This window comes from Doryrhamphus excisus, chromosome 5, assembly GCF_030265055.1.
Source record: "Doryrhamphus excisus isolate RoL2022-K1 chromosome 5, RoL_Dexc_1.0, whole genome shotgun sequence".
NCBI classification, from domain to species: Eukaryota; Metazoa; Chordata; class Actinopteri; order Syngnathiformes; family Syngnathidae; genus Doryrhamphus; species Doryrhamphus excisus.
The window spans coordinates 850,001-871,885 of NC_080470.1; the positions used below are offsets into that span (position 1 = coordinate 850,001).

Sequence of the window (21,885 nt, forward strand, 5' to 3'; positions counted from 1 at the left end):
TCTTCACTCGCTAAATGTACTGCAAAAAAGGCCAGTAAGGACAATTAAGCATAATGCCGCCTACAGAGAACATACTAACTCCTTATTTCTAAATCTTTTATAATTTTACAAGAATATACTATGATATTATGAGGAAAAATAAAACCATTTTAGTAGCACAGTGTTGAAATATTAAAGAAAAAAAATACATTATATTATTATTTGTTTAAGTCTGAATATTTTGAGAAATAATGCAAGAAAAGTAAAGTCAAAAGTCATATTAATAAAAAAAACAGCAAAAATTATGAGGAAAAATAAAGCCATTTTAGTAGCACGGTGTTGAAATATTAAAGAGAAAAAATATGTTATATTATTATTTGTTTAAGTCTGAATATTTTGAGAAATAATGCGACAAAAGTAAAGTCAAAAGTCATAATAATAAGAAAATTTACAAGTTGAAATAGTTGGGAAAAAAAAAACAGCAGAAAAAAGTTAGGTTGCTAGGTTGCTAAAATGATGAGAAAATAATAATAATAATAATAATAATAATAAATTAATAATAATTAATAATAATTTTACAAGAATATACTATGATATTATGAGGAAAAATAAAGCCATTTTAGTAGCACGGTGTTGAAATATTAAAGAAAAAAAATATGTTATATTATATTATATTATTATTTTGAGAAATAATGCAACATAGTAAGTAAAGTCAAAAGTCATAATAATGAGAAGAAAATTTACAAGTTGAAATTGTTGGGCAAAACAAAAAACAGCAGAAAAAAGTTACGTTGCTAGGTTGCTAAAATTATGAGGGTGTTAAGTTGCTGTGTGATGAATTTAGTGTTCTTTGTAAAATGACACCGTGAGTCAGACTGTTGTATTGAGTCACGACCACCTGCCATTCCCGAAAGAGATTTTGGGGTGTTAAGTTGCTGTGTGATGAATTTAGTGTTCTTTGTAAAATGACACCGTGAGTCAGACTGTTACATTGAGTAACGACCACCTGCGATTTCCGAAGGAGATTTTGGGGTGTTAAGTTGCTGTGTGATGAATTTAGTGTTCTTTGTAAAATGACACAGTGAGTCAGACTGTTACATTGAGTAACGACCACCTGCGATTTCCGAAGGGGTTGACACACTTGTTGTGAGTTTTTCCACAGGTAATGATTGCCACAGGGTTTTTCCACGGGTTCTGATGCCTGGACCCTCACAGACTCGAGTGTACCACAAAATGTCATTTTATGACGTGGGCATGTGCGTCTTACAGTTGAGGGCAGCTTATATATGTTAAAATCGTTTTTTTTCCCCTCAAATACCTGTGGGGTGTTAAGTTGCTGTGTGATGAATTTAGTGTTCTTTGTAAAATGACACTGTGAATCAGACTGTTACATTGAGTAACGACCACCTGCGATTTCCGAAGGGGTTGACACACTTGTTGTGAGTTTTCCCACAGGTTTTGATTGCCTTCTGGCAAAGAGCTGCCCGGACCCCCACAGACTCGAGTGTACCACAAAATGTCATTTTATGACGTGGGCATGTGCGTCTTACAGTTGAGGGCAGCTTATATATGTTAAAATCGTTTTTTTCCCTCAAATACTTTTGGGGTGTTAAGTTGCTGTGTGATGAATTTAGTGTTCTTTGTAAAAATGACACAGTGAGTCAGACTGTTATATTGAGTAACGACCACCTGCGATTCCCGAAGGGGTTGACACACTTCTTGTGAGTTTCTGTGAGTTCCTTCTGGCAAAGAGCTGCCCGGACCCCCACAGACTCGAGTGTACCACAAAATATCATTTTATGATTTTATATTTCATTTTATGTGGGCATGTGCGTTTTACAGTTGAGGGCAGCTTATATATAGGTTAAAATAGTTTTTTTTCCCCTCAAACACCTTTGGGGTGTTAAGTTGCTGTGTGATGAATTTTGAAACACTTGTGAGTTTTTCCACAGGTTTTGATTGCCTTCTGTCAAAGAGCTGCCTGGACTTCACAGACTCCAGTGTACCACAAAATATCATTTTATGATTTTATATTTCATTTTATGTGGGCATGTGCGTTTTACAGTTGAGGGCAGCTTAAAATCGTTAAAATCGTTTTTTTTCCCTCAAACACCTTTGGGGTGTTAAGTTGCTGTGTGATGAATTTAGTGTTCTTTGTAAAATGACACTGTGAATCAGACTGTTACATTGAGTAACGACCACCTGCGATTTCCGAAGGGGTTGACACACTTTTGGGAGTTTTCCCACGGGTTCTGATTGCCTTCTGTTAAAGAGCCACCTGGAACCTCACAGACTCGAGTGTACCACAAAATGTCATTTTATGACATGGGCATGTGCGTCAGTGCAGTTGAGGGCAGCTTATATATGTTAAAATTGTTTTTTTCCCTCAAATACCTGTGGGGTGTTAAGTTACTGTGTGATGAATTTAGTGTTGAATTTGGAAATTTTGAATTTTTTTTCCTCAAAATTTTCGGGGTACAGCTTATACATTGGAATTTACGGTAAACTTGAATTGAAATTGAAATTATGCAACAATATTTTTTTTTCTCGAACAATGCATCATATTCTACAAAAGCCAGACAACAGATCCCGCTCAAGGACCGAACATGATGAATCTGAGCAAATATCAGGTTCTCCCCTAAGTCCAGCACGGCTGGTTAATGATGTAGGTTACCTTGGAACCTACACCTCAGGTATTAGAATCCATCATGGATCATAAAAACCAAAAGAATGGCTGCTTTTATTTCATGTGCCTCCTCTTTGCAAATGCCACGCTGCATTTCAGCCTTATCAATTATGGAGGAAATGGGCCCGTGGTAATGCCACACAGCAAAAAGAAAGGCGGTACTGTATATTATGTGGTGAATGTGCGAGGACTACTACATAAGAAGTACTATGAAGACATGATTTAATAGTGAAACCTGATCTCAAAAAGAGTTTCAAATCCATGGTTTTTAATCGATTTCAATCAATTTGGGGAATGCCGCTTACCTGCAGTGTACGGAGATGGGTCCATCTTGTCCAAACTGCTCCTTGGTTTTATGCACCTGGCCAATGAAATCGATAAAGCCCTCTCCAGATTTAGGAACGCCTTGCTCCGGCCAGTCGGTAAACTGGAACTGCCTTACTGTCCTGGACTGGCCGTCCTGCAGGAACAGAAAGTCAGGGTCATTCAGCGGGATGCTAACTCGACCGCGCCTACGACTGTTGTCATTGGAAAAATCGGATCGTTGGAGAATTCAAAATGGGCGTCAGATTATCAATCCAGAGGATCAATCCGTGTAAGGTCGGTCTTTAGCTCCCATGACATTTTTTTTTTTTCGAAACATACAACATTTAAAATATGTTTTCACTGATGAAAAATGATGGAAAAACTGCACATCACTTATCAAAAAAAAAGTCCAGACCATTTTCCAAATGTTTTATTTTCATTTGAAGAACGATTAACAACATCATGTCTGTCTCGTTTCTGAGCAAGATGACCTAAGCACTGCACGGTCTTGCTAACACCAGCCAATCAGACGATGGAAAAATACTGATGTTATTGTACGCCTGCTAGATGGCCCTGAGAGGCTACCTTGGAATCTGATTGGTTAAAAATTGTTTTATTTTTCCTCATAATTTCTGCTGTTTTTTTTTTTTGCCCAACTATTACAATTTTCTTCTTGTAAATTTTCTTCTCATTATTATGACTTTTAACTTTACTTTTGTCGCATTATTTCTCAAAATATTCAGACTTAAACAAATAATAATATAATGTATTTTTTTCTTTAATATTTCAACACCGTGCTACTAAAATGGCTTTATTTTTCCTCATAATTTCTGATGTTTTTTTTTTGCCCAACTATTACAATTTTCCACTTGTAAATTTTCTTCTCATTATTATGACTTTTGACTTTACTTTTATCGCATTATTTCTGAAAATATTCAGACTTAAACAAATAATAATATAAAGTATTTTTTTCTTTAATATTTCAACACCGTGCTACTAAAATGGCTTTATTTTTCCTCATAATTTCTTGTTTTTTGTTTTTGCCCAACTATTACAACTTGCTTCTTGTAAATTTTCTTCTCATTATTATGACTTTTAACTTTACTTTTGTCGCATTATTTCTCAAAATATTCAGACTGAAACAAATAATAAATATAACATATTTTTTTTCTTTAATATTTCAAAACTGTTCTACTAAAATGGCTTTATTTTTCCTCATAATTTCTGCTGTTTTTATTTTTTGCCCAACTATTACAAGTTTCCTCTTGCAAATTTTTGTCTCATTATTATAACTTTTGACTTTACTTTTGTCACATTATTTCTCAAAATATTCAGACTTAAACAAATAATAATAACATATTTTTTTCTTTAATATTTCAACACCGTGCTACTAAAATGGCTTTATTTTTCCTCATAATTTCTGCTGTTTTTTTTTTTGCCCAACTACTACAATTTTCCTCTTGTAAATTTTCTTCTCATTATTATGACTTTTGACTTTACTTTTGTTGCATTATTTCTGAAAATATTCAGACTTAAACAAATAATAATATAAAGTATTATTTTCTTTAATATTTCAACATTGTGCTACTAAAATGGCTTTATTTTTCCTCATAATTTCTTCTGTTTTTTGTTTTTGCCCAACTATTACAATTTTCTTCTTGTAAATTTTCTTCTCATTATTATGACTTTTGACTTTACTTTTGTCGCATTATTTCTGAAAATATTCAGACTTAAACAAATAATAATATAAAGTATTTTTTTCTTTAATATTTCAACATTGTGCTACTAAAATGGATTTATTTTTCCTCATAATTTCTGCTGTTTTTTTTTTGCCCAACTATTACAATTTTCCACTTGTAAATTTTCTTCTCATTATTATGACTTTTGACTTTACTTTTGTCGCATTATTTCTCAAAATATTCAGACTTCAACAAATAATAATATAAAGTATTTTTTTCTTTAATATTTCAACACTATGCTACTAAAATGGCTTTATTTTTCCTCATAATATCATAGTATATTCTTGTAAAATTGTAAAAGCATTTTGTCTTATCTTTTTTCTGCTGTTTGTTTTTTCCCAACTATTAAAATTTTCTTTTTGGAAATTTTCTTATTATTATGACTTTGGACTTCACTTTTGTCGCATTATTTCTCAAAATATTCAGACTTAAGATGCATCAAATCACAACAGACTTGGGTCCGTCTTCCCACATTTGTAGAAGAAATATGGATGTTTAGTGCTGTCTAAAGAAGAGGTTCATCCACGTCTCCCCAATTCTCTCTCCTGTTGGTTTGTAGCCGCTTCTACCTGAAACTAATCAATAGCGCATTCGCCGTGACACGCGTCTTGTCCGAGACACCGTGTTGAATAGGATAATCCTGTGATGCGATCGATAGTCCAATTTGATGGATGAGTGTTGTGTGTGGGGGGGGTTGGGGGTTGGGGGGGGGGGGGTCTTAAGAAGCACAGACAGAAGACGAGGAGGTGGGATTGGATGGTAAAAAATAGAAAATAAAAACTGACAAGTTGTCAAACCCACTGGACAAAAAGTCAATCTGGGCAATTTGGTGTGAAATTGATTTTGATCAACTTGTTAAGCGGCAAGAGTCTTGGTGAGAGAAGAACGTGTTTCGATGCAACGTTCTCACGCCAAAGCGCCTCGTGATTCCCGGGAGAAAAGAAGCCTTGTGTTAGCCAGGTGTTAGCTTTCTCACTATTTACGCCAACAAGGTAAACTGGGATTGGATTTTCTTTACAAAGGATTTGGTCTGGCGTCAGCCGCAATAATGTTGCTTTCAGACTGAAGTGCGCCCTTAGAAAGTCGTTTGAATGTCAAATTCTCGCTACAGTATACGCTCCGTGTACAGAAATACCGCGTCTCTTACAGAAATATGAAGATCCATCAAGAATTTGTACATTTTAACCAACCTTGTGGAAGTTTATATTTAGACTTTGGCTTAGCGTTAAGACCTCTTTGTGTCATTTTGAGACCTCAAAATAAATATACGCAATGTTACCTGCCTGCATCGTGGCTCACCTTTAGCGTTTTTTTTAAAGTGTAATTTTGCAATTTTTTAACAGAGTATGATTACGCATTGTGTTCTGCATCCTTGTGGTGTATTTTGACTTCCTATATGTAAAATTACAGCCATTTTTTTGTTTATTTGTTGTTGTTTTCTTTTTAATTAAAGTTTTTTATTTCATATATATATACAGTATATAAAAAATAAAATGTATATATAAAAATTTATTTTTTTTATTTTAATTTACATTTTTTTAATATTTTATTTTTTTTTGAAAATTCCCTTCCTGTAATTGGGATTTTATTCCTGTAATATTGTGACTTTATTCTGGTAAGATTATTAATTCATTCATTTTCTACCGCTTATCCTCACAAAGGTTGCTGGAGCCTATCCCAGCCAATCACAAGGCACATATAGTCAAACAACCATTCACACTCACATTCATACCTATGGACAATTTGGAGTGGCTAATTAACCTAGCATGTTTTTGGAATGTGGGAGGAAACCGGAGTACCCGGAGTAAAAAAACCCACGCATGCACGGGGAGAACATGCAAACTCCACACAGAGATGGCCGAGGATGGAATTGAACTCGGGTCTCCTAGCTGTGAAGCCTGTGTGCTAACCACTCATCCGCTGTGCAGCCCTGGTTCAGTATATTTTTCATCAAAATAGTAGTCATGCCAAAAATGTTGTGTTGCTGCTGGATGTTCACAGTATCCGAGTGATACTGTCGTGGGGGTGCTGGAGCCTATCCCTGCCAATCACAGGGCACATATATAGACAAACAACCATTCACACTCACATTCATACCTATGGACAATTTGGAGTCGCTAATTAACCTAGCATGATTTTGGAATGTGGGAGGAAACCGGAGTACCCGGAGTAAAAAAAAAACCCACGCATGCACGGGGAGAACATGCAAACTCCACACAGAGATGGCCGAGGATGGAATTGAACTTGGGTCTCCTAGCTGTGAGCCCTGCGTGGTAACCACTTGTGTACCGTGCAGCTTTGTAAGATTCTATGCTTAATTGTATGTATTTTTAGAATGAGCTGCAAAAATTCCAGCAATTTGTTGTTGTTTTCGTTTTAATTAAATGAATTTCATATATATATACAGTATATAAAAATATGGACATATTTCTGTGGACTTATTATGCATCTGATGCTTGAAAAGATGACATGAAAAAAAACATATAAACATTCATGTATTCACTACGTATCATCCATGAGTGCAGATGGTGGCTGACAAGAACCGCTATGAATAATCGCTATAGTATAATCAAACCCATGAAATAGCCGCATGCTACTGTGGTAGTCGTTAGCTTAGCTGCTGTTCCATGTTTAATACAACCATTCTATTCCCATCATTTCCATACGCCAACTGTTTTTTTGCACATGTCATGTTTCTCTGTTTCCTTTCTTTTCCGGCCTTTGTCTTTCATCTGCGATACATTTTTCCTCGGCAACAGGATTAAAAAATAAAAGGAAAGAGGCCAAGACAACAACACAATGCGCTCGGGAAAGAGAGGAGAGAAAAAAAAAACAAAAAAAACAAAAAACGGGACATTTGAACACACAACCTGAGGGCCCACGCGGCGTGTCAAATTGTGTGATTAAATACGTGACTGTTGAGGCGGCGGATGCTTTGCTGTGACTTTGCGGCGAAAATGTGTGCACGCGCCGTCATTTAGCGCCACAAACAGGTAAACACGCCGGCGACAGAACGGGAGGTTAATTCCACTTTATTTCTCCACGAGCGCAGATTGTGACAAGTTTTTTTCCAACGCTAAATCAAACAACCGACAACGACGCGCTTCTCGAAACTCTAAAAGTCAATTTGTTTGTGAGTTTTGCATTTAAGACTTCATAACATGGGCTGCACGGTGGACGAGTGGTTAGCACGTAGGTCTCGCAGCTATGAGACCCGAGTTCGATTCCGCCCTCTGCCATCTCTGTGTGGAGTTTACATGGTATAATTTATTATCATTATAATGGTGTTTATCATGTGAGTACAAGTATATAATTATACTGGTGTTTGAAGCAGTTGCAAGTGATGATGATGGCTGGGTTTGTTTGACAGATGAGTGACATTTTGATGAGTTGGTACTGTATTGTGGAGACAGGAATCACAAACTTTGGGTCATATGGATGATTTTTCTAATTTACAGTATGACTTTAGCTCTAGGGCTGCACGGTGGTTGAGTGGTTAGCACGTAGGCCTCACGGCTAGGAGACCCGAGTTCGATTCCACCCTCTGCCATCTCTGTGTGAAGTTTACATGGTATAATTTATTATCATTATAATGGTGTTTATCATGTGAGTACAAGTATAAAATTATAATGGTGTTTGAAGCAGTTGCAAGTGATGATGATGGCTGGGTTTGTTTGACAGATGAGGGACATTTTGATGAGTTGGTATTGTGGAGACAGGAATCACAAACTTTGATGATTTGATGATAATTTACAGTATGACTTTATCTCTAGGGCTGCACGGTGGTTGAGTGGTTAGCACGTAGGCCTCACGGCTAGGAGACCCGAGTTCGATTCCACCCTGTGCCATCTCTGTGTGAAGTCTACATGGTATAATTTATTATAATTATAATGGTGTTTATCATGTGAGTACAAGTATATAATTATAATGGCTGTTTGAAGCAGTTGCAAGTGATGATGATGGCTGGGTTTGTTTGACAGATGAGACATTTTGATGAGTTGGTACTATATTGTGGAGACAGGAATCACAAACTTTGGGTCATATGGATGATTTTTCCAATTTACAGTATGACTTTATCTGTAGGGCTGCACGGTGGTTAAGTGGTTAGTTCGTAGGCCTCGCAGCTAATATACCCGAGTTCGATTCCACCCTCCACCATCTCTGTGTGGAGTTTACATGGTATAAATAATAATATAATTATAATGTTTTTTGAAGCACTTTCAAGTGATGATGATGGCTGGGTTTGTTTGACAGATGAGGAACAGTATCACCAGTGACATTTTGACGAGTTGGTACTGTATTGTGGAGACGGGAATCACAAACTTTGGGTCATATGGATGATTTTTCTAATTTAGAGTATGACTTTATCTATAGGGCTGCACGGTGATTGAGTGGTTAGCACGTAGGCCTCACGGCTAGGAGACCTGAGTTCGATTCCACCCTCTGCCATCTCTGCGTGGAGGCTTTGTGGACCAAATGAATTTGTTTCGAGCACGTTCCACTGTTTCTACATGAATCACTTATATATCCGCATACATGACATGCGTGTGACCAAGTATGTAAGGCCTGCATGACGTGCAACATGGCCTCTTATCAACAGGAAGGCTGCCAGCTAACAAGCTAACAAGCTGCAACACAGCTTGGGAAAAATCATTGCCTATGTCAGCCCGTTGGCGGAGAAGAGAAACTGATTTATGTTTTGCTGCCGTTTCAAACTGTCCCACCTAATTGGGCCCAAAATAAAGCCAGCAAATGTATTCTAACATCCAAAGCCCCCCCCCCCCCCCCCCCCCCCCCCCCCCCCAGTCCCCCCCCGGATGCATTGTTTGCTGCTTATTTGGTGCTTTTTTTGACTGATCTCCAACGCCATTTCGATTGTCTTACCCTGGCATCTGTGACTTTGAACTCTCGAAGGATGTACTGAGGCATGTTGTACTCCGCCATGGGGTCCACCACAAAGTACTGGTACCTGGCGGAGCGCTCCGCAGGCCAGTACTGATGACACTTTTCCTGCGTGAACAGACATGGCAACGTTTCTTTTCAATGTACTGATTTTTTATTTTTTTATCGTTTTTCAGTGAGTGATTTGTCCTACCCTTCCCATCTCTCTCAGTTTGGTCAGCATGACGACAATGGTGGAATTGTTCTCCCAGAGCATTCTCCAGAAGTCCTCTGTGGTTTCTGCCAGAGGGCCCTGTGTGGCAATGTAGGCCTTTTGTTGCCTGGAGACCAAGAGTTACATCACGTTAGAACTTTTTGTCTGTCACTGGACTTTTTTTTGTTTTCATGCTCTCTCCAAGCGTGCGTTTGCTATTTCCAATCCAAGCCACTTTATTTATTTATTTATTTTTATTTATTTATTTTTATCTTTATTTATTTAGCACATTTTATAAACAGAGTTTCCAAAGTGCTGCACGGACTAGTCAAATAAAAAGTAATAATCCAAAACTAAAAGATCAAATAAGAAATAAAATAGTAAAATAGATATTAAAATATTAAAAGCAAAGCAATAAAAGTATAAAAAAATAAAACAAATTAAAATTAATAAAACTACATTTAAATTAAATTTATTAAATATAAAATAAAATTAATAAAAAACAAAACAATTTAAATAAAAAAAAAACTAAAAGACACAGTACCGTACGACTCAGTCCGAGTTAAAACAGAGAATAAAAATGGGTTTTAAGACGAGACTTAAAGCTTTCCATGTTGGGGGCCTTTTTTACTAGGGGGGAGGGGGGTTCCATAGCTTGGGGCCAACCACAGAAAAGGTCTTAAGTCTCGTCTTGGGCACCACAAGTTGGAGCTGGCCCTCGGACCTCAGTGACCGCACTGGAGAGTAAATTTGGATGAGGTACGAGATACATTTGGGGGGGGGTGGGGCAGCTCATTCAACGCCTTAAAGACTATAGGGGTGCTATTTATTGTCCAGAGAGCTCTAAAGTTGTCAAAAATGAATTGTTTTTTTTTATGTTCCGACTACCAAAATATTCGATTTATTACAAATTCCAATTAATTGCGATATTCAAGGATTTCCGAACAAATCAAATGTATAATATTTCCTTGAACGTGTCATAGTTCTGTTCTGTGAGGTGGAGAATACAGACATTTTTATGGCTGAGTCCATTTTTTGAACAGAACTATGACACGTTCAAGGATTTCCGATCAAATCTTAAAGCTTGATGACAAATATTAAAATTGGATTTATTAAAAATTCCAATTAATTGCGATAAATGAGCGACTACTGTGATGGACTCAGCCATAAAAATGTCGGTATTCTCCACTTCGACGGCTGAGTCCATTTTTTGAACAGAACTATGCCACGTTCAAGGATTTCCAAACAAATCGAATTTTTAAGATTTGTTCGAAAATCCTTGAACATGTCATAGTTCTGTTCAGTGAAGTGGAGAATACAGACATTTTTATGTCTAAGTCCATTTTTTGAACAGAACTATGACACGTTCAAGGATTTCTGAACAAATCGAATTTTTAAGATTTGTTCGGAAATCCTTGAACATGTCATAGTTCTGTTCTGTGAAGTGGAGAATACAGACACTTTTATGGCTGAGTCCATTTTTTGAACAGAACTATGACACGTTCAAGGATTTCCAAACAAATCGAATTTTTAAGATTTGTTCGAAAATCCATGAACATGTCATAGTTCTGTTCTGTGAAGTGGAGAATACAGACATTTTTATGGCTGAGTCCATTTTTTGAACAGAACTATGACACGTTCAAGGATTTCCAAACAAATCGAATTTTTAAGATTTGTTCGGAAATCCTTGAACATGTCATAGTTCTGTTCTGTGAAGTGGAGAATACAGACATTTTTATGGCTGAGTCCATTTTTTGAACAGAACTATGACACGTTCAAGGATTTCCAAACAAATCGAATTTTTAAGATTTGTTCGGAAATCCTTGAACGTGTCATAGTTCTGTTCTGTGAGGTGGAAAATACAGACATTTTAAGGCTGAGTCCATTTTTTGAACAGAACTATGACACGTTCAAGGATTTCCGAACAAATCGAATTTTTAAGATTTGTTCGGAAATCCTTGAACATGTCATAGTTCTGTTCTGTGAAGTGGAGAATACAGACATTTTTATGGCTGAGTCCATTTTTTGAACAGAACTATGACACGTTCAAGGATTTCCGAACAAATCGAATTTTTAAGATTTGTTTGGAAATCCTTGAACGTGTCATAGTTCTGTTCTGTGAAGTGGAGAATACAGACATTTTTATGGCTGAGTCCATTTTTTGAACAGAACTATGACACGTTCAAGGATTTCCAAACAAATCGAATTTTTAAGATTTGTTCGGAAATCCTTGAACGTGTCATAGTTCTGTTCTGTGAGGTGGAAAATACAGACATTTTTATGTCTGAGTCCATTTTTTGAACAGAACTATGACACGTTCAAGGATTTCCAAACAAATCGAATTTTTAAGATTTGTTCGGAAATCCTTGAACATGTCACAGTTCTGTTCTGTGAAGTGGAGAATACTGACATTTTTATGGCTGAGTCCATCACTGTAGTCGCTCATTACTTGAACTACGCGTTCAAGGATTTCCGAACAAATCGAATTTTTAAGATTTGTTCGGAAATCCTTGAACATGTCATAGTTCTGTTCTGTGAAGTGGAGAATACAGACATTTTTATGGCTGAGTCCATTTTTTGAACAGAACTATGACACGTTCAAGGATTTCCGAACAATCTTAAAGCTTCATGACAAATATTATAAATGAAGCATGAAGATAAATATGAATAACTTTAATAATCTGTACATTTGACCTGTAATGACATGTTTTTTGAACATTATTCCATATTTATGGTGAATGAGATATGTTTTCCTCCGTTCCCTCGTACCTGTATCCGTCAATGAAACTAGCATTGATGTAGTCGGATCCTTCCAGGCCTCTGATTGGCTGCAGGCAGACCCGCGTGGTCTCGTAGGGCATGATGTTGACCAGCCGGTTCTTGAACTTGTTGCAGGGAAGGTTGGCGCTGATGAAGCGTGACGTGTGGGCTTTGGAGTTGGCCAAACGCTGGCGGGGGGGAAGACAGAGGAACAGATTGATATAAATGGAAGGAACACAGGAACGGTTACCAAAAAGCGGGTGCGGAAAATGTGGAGCGAGAGAGAGAGAGAGGGATGCGGATGAGCGAGAGGGAGGAAGATGAAAGGAAAGCGTGCCGTTGATGGGAGGCAGGGAAGAATTGGCAGGGTCCACGGTCGTTAAAAAAAAAAAAAAGATGGAAGTGGAAAGAAGAGCAGTGGACGGTGAGCATAGGTGGGGGTTATTTTTAATAACCCCGACTTTCATCAGATTTTGAAATCCCTTCATTTTTCCAGGGTCATTCCTTATTAAGTATGGAACAGCAGTGCGTACGTTGATCCTTTTTGCACATCACAGAGTCCTGCAGGGTCAATTTCAGCGCTGAAGAAATGTGGCAAACACACAAACACACAAACAAGCTGGGAGATAAAGAATGCATGAAACAGCAAACTCCCCCCAAAAAGTGGGTCACCCCCTCCTTTGATAATGCTGCAATGTGTGCATACATAAAACATCGTCTCGCAAAAAGGGATGCTACGGCTAAGGATGAGTGTGCGTCATTTTTTTTTTTTTTTTCCAATCACGTGGACGTCTAATGTGGTGGAGTCAGCCTGGTGTTAAACATTGGACATATTTCACTGTGTTTATGTTCTCTTCTTTTTTATTTTTTTTATTATTAAAAATGCATTATTGTTTAACTCTTTGGCTTAGAATAAATAGAATATTTTTTAATAATAAAGAATCAATGAACCTTGTCTGTTTAATAAATGTCACTTTTTTTCTGGGGGTTCTGGTGGGGGTCTGTCCAGAGTGTGTGTGCGGCCCACCTATGGGGGTGGGCCGCGGTTTGCCCCGGGTGCTGTGGCTTGGCTACTGTGTGGGACCGTGGGGGTGTGGGGCATGGGTGGGAGGGAAGGTGGATTTTAGTATGTATGTAGTATATATTAATTATTATTATCATATCTAAATTATTAATATTATATATAAAATATTTTTACATATTTTTATTATTTGTATACATACATAACTACTAATATCAATATAATACTATTATTATAATTAATTTATGTATTTTAAATAAAATAAAATAAAATAAAATAAAATAAAATAAAATAAAATAAAATAAAATAAAATAAAATAAAATAAAATAAAATAAAATAAAATAAAATAAAATAAAATAAAACAGAATAAAATAGAACAGAATAAAATAGACTGGAATAGAATAGAATAGAATAAAATAGAATAAAATAAAATAAAATAAAATTACATCAAATTAAATTAAATTAAATTAAATTAAATTACAATTAATTAAATTACATTTATTTGTGTATGTAAGGCATGTGTGATGTATGGGGACCGTGTGCTATCGAAGAAAAAAATACAATAAATAAATAAATGTCACTTTTAATACGTGACATGATGCCTGGATGCGTCCCAATGTGTAGAAACAGCTGTATTTTTTATTATTTTAATAATAATAATAATAATAAATAATAACAATAATAATTATAATAATAATATTAATATTATTATTATTATTAATAATAATAATAAATAATAATAAATAATAATAAATAATAACAATAACAATAACAATAACAATAACAATAACAATAATAATAATAATAATAATAATAATAATAATAATAATAATAATAATAATAATAATAATAATAATAATAATAATAATAATAATAATAAAATAGTAACCATCAAATACTTTATGGGTAGTTTCTGGGACTTAAGGGGTTCAGTAGCCAGCCAGTCCTAAGACTAGCGTCTGTGTTCTGTGACTCCTGGTTAGTGTGCAATAAAACCTAGCATAAATTGTTTAGGTTCCTTTCAGTCCAGAGACGTCCCCGACACACCCAGGACATCACCGACACCAGGAAATAGGAAAGGAAGCGAGATGCGTCCACTTGGAGCGCTCGTGTTCTCCTCGCATCTCCAGGTGTTCCTCAATTCCCCTGCAGGATCAACGCATCCTGGTCACTTGGACTTGATTCAGGCCTCCCCGCTCATGCCATCCCTTCATCTCCTGCTGCAGCATCGCCTTTGATCAGCGCTCCACAAAGAGACCTGGATGGGTCTGAGGTGGCCTGGCAGCACTATAGAGACCTTCAGCTATACCACCAACACGGCTGTGGATACACGCAACTCGGAGCCAACGCTGGCAACGCGTCATGCTGCAGTGTACCCAAACATCCGGGGTATCCGCGGACCGGCATGCCAGTTCCTTTCCATTTATAGCACAGTCGACTCCATTCGACGGGTTGCAGGGTAAAAGCATGGCGACATGGAATGTTACGCAACCAGGATTAACTTGGTGGTGTCATGTCATAAACTCATGCTAACAACGAGGCTAACTATTCTTGGACACCACAAATACATCATTTAAGATCTTATTTGGAAAGTCATGAAAAATACATGCTTTCTGCAAACTTCACTGCTAGCGCATCCGATGCTTTTTGTTCATCCATAGCCACTACGGTACCACGCAATCCTCATGTTGAGAGAACATGATTAATCCCCGTTCAACTCCAGACACCAGCTCAGCATTATCCTGTTACACAAACGGTGATTCCGTCACTACTCTGCGGGACTGGGTGGAAACACACCAGCACCATTATTGTTTCTCCACGGGGGGGCTGATGATGAATGGCGAATGGGACGGATGCACGGATCGTGGATACGACTCCACGAGTTGGTGATTTCTAGTAATTAGTCAAGAAGACGTCATAAGTCGACGCAACAAGGAAAGTGTACAAAAGTCTAGACTTGAACATTCATTCAGCCAATCCCAGGGCACATATAGACAAACAACCATTCACACTCACATTCATACCTATGTACAATTTGGAGTGGCTAATTAACCTAGCATGTTTTTGGAATGCGGGAAGAAACCGGAATACCCGGAGAAAACCCAAGGAGAACATGCAAACTCCACACAAGAGATGGCCGAGGATGGAATTGAACTCGGGTCTCCTAGCTGTGAAGCCTGTGTGCTAACCACTCGTCCGCTGTGCAGCCCTGGTTCAGTATATTTTTCATCAAAATAGTAGTCATGCCAAAAATGTTGTGTTGCTGCTGGATGTTCACTGTATCCGAGTGATACTGTTGTGGGGGTGCTGGAGCCTATCCCAGCTGTCTTGGCCAGCCAATCACAGGGCACATATAGACAAACAACCATTCACACTCACATTCATACCTATGTACAATTTGGAGTCGCTAATTAACCTAGCATGTTTTTGGAAAGTGGGAAAAAAACGGAATACCCGGAGAAAACCCAAGGAGAACATGCTAACTACACACAAGAGATGGCCGAGGATGGAATTGAACTCGGGTCTCCTAGCTGTGAGTCCTGCGCGTTAACCACTCGACCACTGTGCAGCCCTGGTTCGCCGAGGGTGGTGATTGAACCATGGTGTCGCGCTAACCACGCCGTGCAGCAGAGTTGAACATTCCAAACAAATACTGTATTTTTATTAAAAATAATGGTCTATTTGATGAGCTTTTGCGTCATCTGCGGACTTGGCCAAAAAAATGGGTAACAATGGCCAGCCAATGACTGAAGAGCACACCACCAACTATGGCAAACATTGACAAAGACAGGCTGGCAAATACTGTGCGACAGGAGCCACCCGCTTGCCTCTTCCTTTTATTTACTGCCATCTGAGCAACAGCGCTGCCCCCGTCCCCCCCCATTTGCTTAAAATACCTCAAAAAGCTCGACAAGCCATTACATTCCTCCACAGCTGACAGTAAGGAGGATTATCCTGGCACCCTGGCACCCCGGCCAGCTTAATTGTGTGTGGAAAGTTGCTCTTGGGTCAACCTGTGCATATTAAATATACCGCTTAGACAACGTGCCAAACGGCTGCCAAATAACCAAGGCTTGCTGTAATTGATTTTATATTGATGGGGACTGCGGTTGAAGTGTCTGAGGTATTTTTTGCAGCATTTTGAAATGAGGTTTGCAAAGAAATACATGAGCATTCATAATTAAAAAATGCAATAATGTTGTAAAAATGTTAAATCATCTTAAATTAAATAAACCTGGGGCGGCACGGCGGTTGAGTGGTTAGCGCACAGACCTCAGAGCTACGAGACCAGGGTTCGATTCCACCCTCGGCCATCTCTGTGTGGAGTTTGCATGTTCTCCCCGTGCATGCGTGGGTTTTCTCCGAGTATTCCGGTTTCCTCCCACATTCCAAAAAACATGCTAGGTTAATTAGCGACTCCAATTTGTCCATAGGTATGAATGTGAGTGTGAATGGTTGTTTGTCTATATGTGCCCTGGGATTGGCTGGCCACCAGTCCAGGGTGTACACCCAAAGACAGCTGGGCTAGGCTCCAGCACCCCCACAACAGTATCGCTCGGATACTGTGAACATCCAGCAGCAACACAACATTTTGGCATGACTACTATTTTGATGAAAAATATACTGAACTGGTTAGCACACAGGCGTCACAGCTAGGAGACCTGAGTTCAATTCCACCCTCGGCCATCTCTGTGTGGAGTTTGCATGTTCTCCCCGTGCATGCGTGGGTTTTCTCCGAGTATTCCGGTTTCCTCCCACATTCCAAAAAACATGCTAGGTTAATCAGCGACTCCAAATTGTCCATAGGTATGAATGTGAGTGTGAATGGTTGTTTGTCTATATGTGCCCTGGGATTGGCTGGCCCAAAGACAGCTGGGATAAGCTCCAGCATGAATGAATAAATAAGCTTGGCTTCTTCCTACTCCTTTTGGAGATATGTAACTGTGAATTGAATTATGCAAAATTAATTGCCATTTTTATAATCCTACATTTTTTTGGATTAGTATTTGATATTTTGTAGAACCTGTTGGAAACTTGTCCTGTCATTCCTCCCCCCCCCCAAGTGCTCTCAGCAGTTTTTTTATATACACAAATGCAGAAAATGGTCTCACAATCTTGCAATGTTAAAGAATCCATTAAAAAAAAAATCCTGTATCCAGACGGTGATCCGGATCACCCCCAAAATATTAAAATCAGTTCTTCCATATCCCATATCTGACATCACAGTTTGTGATGTGATGAACAGAATTTTCAAAAAAAAAAAAAATTCTTGGATTGAACCCTCTGCCTTAGAAGGCGGCAGCTGTACCATTACACAGGTGAGCGGGTGAATTCTGCCATTTTCATTCATTTCATTCATCACAGGGCACATATAGACAAACAACCATTCACACTCACATTCATACCTATGGACAATTTGGAGTGGCTAATTAACCTAGCATGTTTTTGGAATGTGGGAGGAAACCGGAGTACCCGGAGAAAACCCACGCATGCACGGGGAGAACATGCAAACTCCACACAGAGATGGCCGAGGGTGGAATCGAACTCGGGTCTCCTAGCTGTGAAGCCTGTGTGCTAACCACCCGGCCGCTGTGCAGCCCTGGTTCAGTATATTTTTCATCAAAATAGTAGTCATGCCAAAATGTTGTGTTGCTGCTGGATGTTCACAGTATCCGAGTGATACTGTCGTGGGAAATACCCGATTAGCGACTGTTGTACTTCTTTGTCATAGTCAAGTATATTACAATGGGATTTAAAGCCTTAAAAAAGTACTTCCTACCTTGAACTCCAGCTCCATGCCGGTGACGTGCTCGCCGCTCTCCACCTGGGCCAGCTTTTGGATGTAGGAGTAGAGGCTGCGGGCCGCCACCTCGGTGTTGCCGCAGGCCACCGCCTCCAGCAGCGCGTCGTGAATGAAGCTGTACTGGTCCTCCGTCTGCACCATGTAGTTCCGTTGCGAGCGCATCAGCGTCACGTGACCGTAAATGTCCACCGTCTTCTCGTGCTTGATACGCTCCAGCATGGCGTCGATTACGATGAAGCAACCCGTCCGACCCACGCCGGCGCTGGAGAGAGGAGAAGGACAAAAATTATTATTTTATTCCTTTACCAGTTATATATTATTATCTGAATAGGGAACTGGGCCTATTATTATTATTATTATTGTATTATTGTTTATATAATTATCATAAAAATATAATACAAATGTATTAAAATTATTATCGTTATTATTAACCCTTAGATGCATAATTGTGTCAAAAATGAAATATCTTGAAATATCTTCATAATGAAAATTTTTCATCATTTCATATTCCAGTTATTCCTACAAAAAAACATGTTTTTAATATCATGCCGTTCAAATTTTTAACTTATCTTTTATACATTTTAAGAAATTTTAGTTTTTGTGTTACTACCCCAACCTTCCATAAGTGGGTCAAAAATGACCCGGTCAGGTTGTTTTCTTGAAATATCTTTGTGATGAAAATTTTTCCATAATTTCATATTCCAGTTATTCAAAAAAAAAACATGTTTTTGATATCATGCCATTCACATTTTTAACTTACCTTTTATACATTTTAAGAAATTTTTGTTTTTGTGTTACTACCCCAACCTTCCATAAGTGGGTCAAAAATGACCCGGTCAGGTTGTTTTCTTGAAATATCTTCATAATTAAAATATTTTATCATTTCATATTCCAGTTATTCAAAAAAAAACATGTTTTTGATATCATGCCATTCACATTTTTAACTTATCTTTTATACATTTTAAGAAATTTTAGTTTTTGTGTTACTACCCCAACCTTCCATAAGTGGGTCAAAAATGACCCGGTTAGGTTGTGTTCTTAAAACATCTTCATAATGAAAGATTTTTATCATTTCATATTCGAGGTATTCCTAAAAAACATGTTTTTGATATCATGCCATTCACATTTTTAACTTATTTTTTATACATTTTAAGAAATTTTAATTTTTGTGTTACTACCCCAACCTTCCATAAGTGGGTCAAAAATGACCCGGTCAGGTTGTTTCCTTGAAATATCTATGTAATTAAATTTTTTCATCATTTCATATTCCAGTTATTCCTAAAAAAACATGTTTTTAATATCATGCCATTCACATTTTTAACTTATTTTTTATACATTTTTAGAAATTTCAGTTTTTGTGTTACTACCCCAACCTTCCATAAGTGGGTCAAAAATGACCCGGTCAGGTTGTTTTCTTGAAATATCTTCATAATGAAAATTTTTCCATAATTTCATATTCCAGTTATTCAAAAAAAAAACATGTTTTTGATATCATGCCATTCACATTTTTAACTTACCTTTTATACATTTTAAGAAATTTTAGTTTTTGTGTTACTACCCCAACCTTCCATAAGTGGGTCAAAAATGACCCGGTCAGGTTGTTTTCTTGGAATATCTTCGTAATTAATTTTTTTTTATCATTTCATATTCCAGGTATTCCTAAAAAAACATATTTTTGATACTTGATTTAATTGATGTTTTACATTTGATGTTACTTAATTGATGTTTTGATTGACGGTAAACCATTGTCAATCAACCTCCTGAGTGATGAATCTTCGGTTTATGGAGGACTACGAGGGGGAGTAAAATACTACAACAGGAGCAATGTGTTTTAACAAGGACATAAAAACGCTACCACGACCGGGAACGTCTGACGAGGTGACTCTGTTAATAATTTAATTTCTCAGAAATGTATATAAAGTGTATGATGAGGTGTTTTACAGCCTTTAACATATACTACAATAATCACAAACAAATAAAAATTATTTTATCTTATTTTATCTTATTGCGGGAACCTATCCCTAACAATGTTACACACATTAAGTGAAAATACCTCTCGAGAGGATACAGCTTAAGTCTAAAGCACAATCATAATAAACACATGGCATTTTATCAGAGTGCCAGGTGTACCTAATGTTGTGTCCGTTGAGCGTATACTGGCAGGCCAAACATTAAAACGACACCAAGAGCAGCGATGGAGGCCGAGCAAAGCGAGCTGCCATTTCAGTTTCATAGCGCAACGTTTTGGACCGACTGAGGTCTTCTTATCTTGACAAAGGGGGAGGCTTTGAATAAGCCTTTTGGAGAAATATAATTTGTAAAAGGCTAAGAGCGAAAAAAAAAAAAAAAAAAAAAAGGAAGGAAGAAACATGAAAAATGGGATCGGATTAGAGCGAGTCTTTTTGACGGCGTGGGGAAACAAGAGACAGACATGGAGAGAAAAGGAGCAGAATAAAAGTGTTGCTTTGAAGGGAAAAGATGATGTGATCACTCGACGTGGATCTGTGAAGAAAGGGAGATTATGTAATGCATAAAGCACATGGAGGAGGAGGATGTCGTCCATTTTATTCACTAATAAATCATTTAGAATGACTTGTTTTACGACATAATGTTTGCAGTTTTCATAAATGGATTGAACTATTTTGCCCATCCATTTATTCATTTTCTATGCCGCTTATCCTCAGTAGGGTTGCAGGTATGCTGGAGCCTATCCCAGCTGTCTTCGGGCGAGAGGCGGCTAGGGTGTTTGATGCAGTTGTAAGTGATGATGATGGCTGGGTTTGTTTGAGAGAGTTCTAGAGTTACTAACCACTCATCTACCGTGCAGCCACTTATTAATATTATTTATTAATTCAATCATTTTGTACTACTTATCCTCCAGAGGGTCGCAAGGGGGTGCTGGAGCCTATCCCAGCTGTCTTCGGGCGAGAGAGAGGCGGGGTACACCCTGGACTGGTGGCCAGGCAATCCCAGGGCACATATAGACAAACAACCATTCACACTCACGTTCATACCTATGGACAATTTGGAGTGGCTAATTAACCTAGCATGTTTTTGGAATGTGGGAGGAAACCGGAGTACCCGGAGAAAACCCATGAGAACATGCAAACCCCCCCCCCCCCACACACACACACTCCACGCAGAGATGGTCAAGGTGTTTGATGCAGTTGTAAGTGATGATGATGGCTGGGTTTGTTTGAGAGAGTTCTGGAGTTACTAACCACTCATCTACCGTGCAGCCACTTATTAATATTATTTATTCATTCAATCATTTTGTACTACTTATCCTCCAGAAGGTCGCGGGGGTGCTGGAGCCTATCCCAGCTGTCTTCGGGCGAGAGAGGCGGGGTACACCCTGGACTGGTGGCCAGCCAATCACAGGGCACATATAGACAAACAACCATTCACACTCACATTCATACCTATGGACAATTTGGAGTGGCTAATTAACCTAGCATGTTTTTGGAATGTGGGAGGAAACCAGAGTACCCGGAG

At 38.0% G+C, this 21,885-nt stretch overlaps 1 protein-coding gene across 7 annotated transcripts in view; it reads right to left on the reverse strand.

Annotated features, from left to right (window-relative positions):
- ptprsa (protein tyrosine phosphatase receptor type Sa) overlaps positions 1–21,885 on the reverse strand; it is a 355,150-nt gene that overhangs the window by 11,893 nt on the left and 321,372 nt on the right. For all 7 annotated transcript variants that reach the window (XM_058074048.1, XM_058074046.1, XM_058074043.1 and 4 more), the window contains 5 exons: positions 18,367–18,652; positions 12,575–12,753; positions 9,806–9,932; positions 9,595–9,720; positions 2,971–3,125 (listed from right to left, as the gene is read on the reverse strand). In XM_058074048.1, the coding sequence (XP_057930031.1) occupies positions 2,971–3,125; positions 9,595–9,720; positions 9,806–9,932; positions 12,575–12,753; positions 18,367–18,652 (873 nt within the window). The remainder of the gene's footprint in view (positions 1–2,970; positions 3,126–9,594; positions 9,721–9,805; positions 9,933–12,574; positions 12,754–18,366; positions 18,653–21,885) is intronic.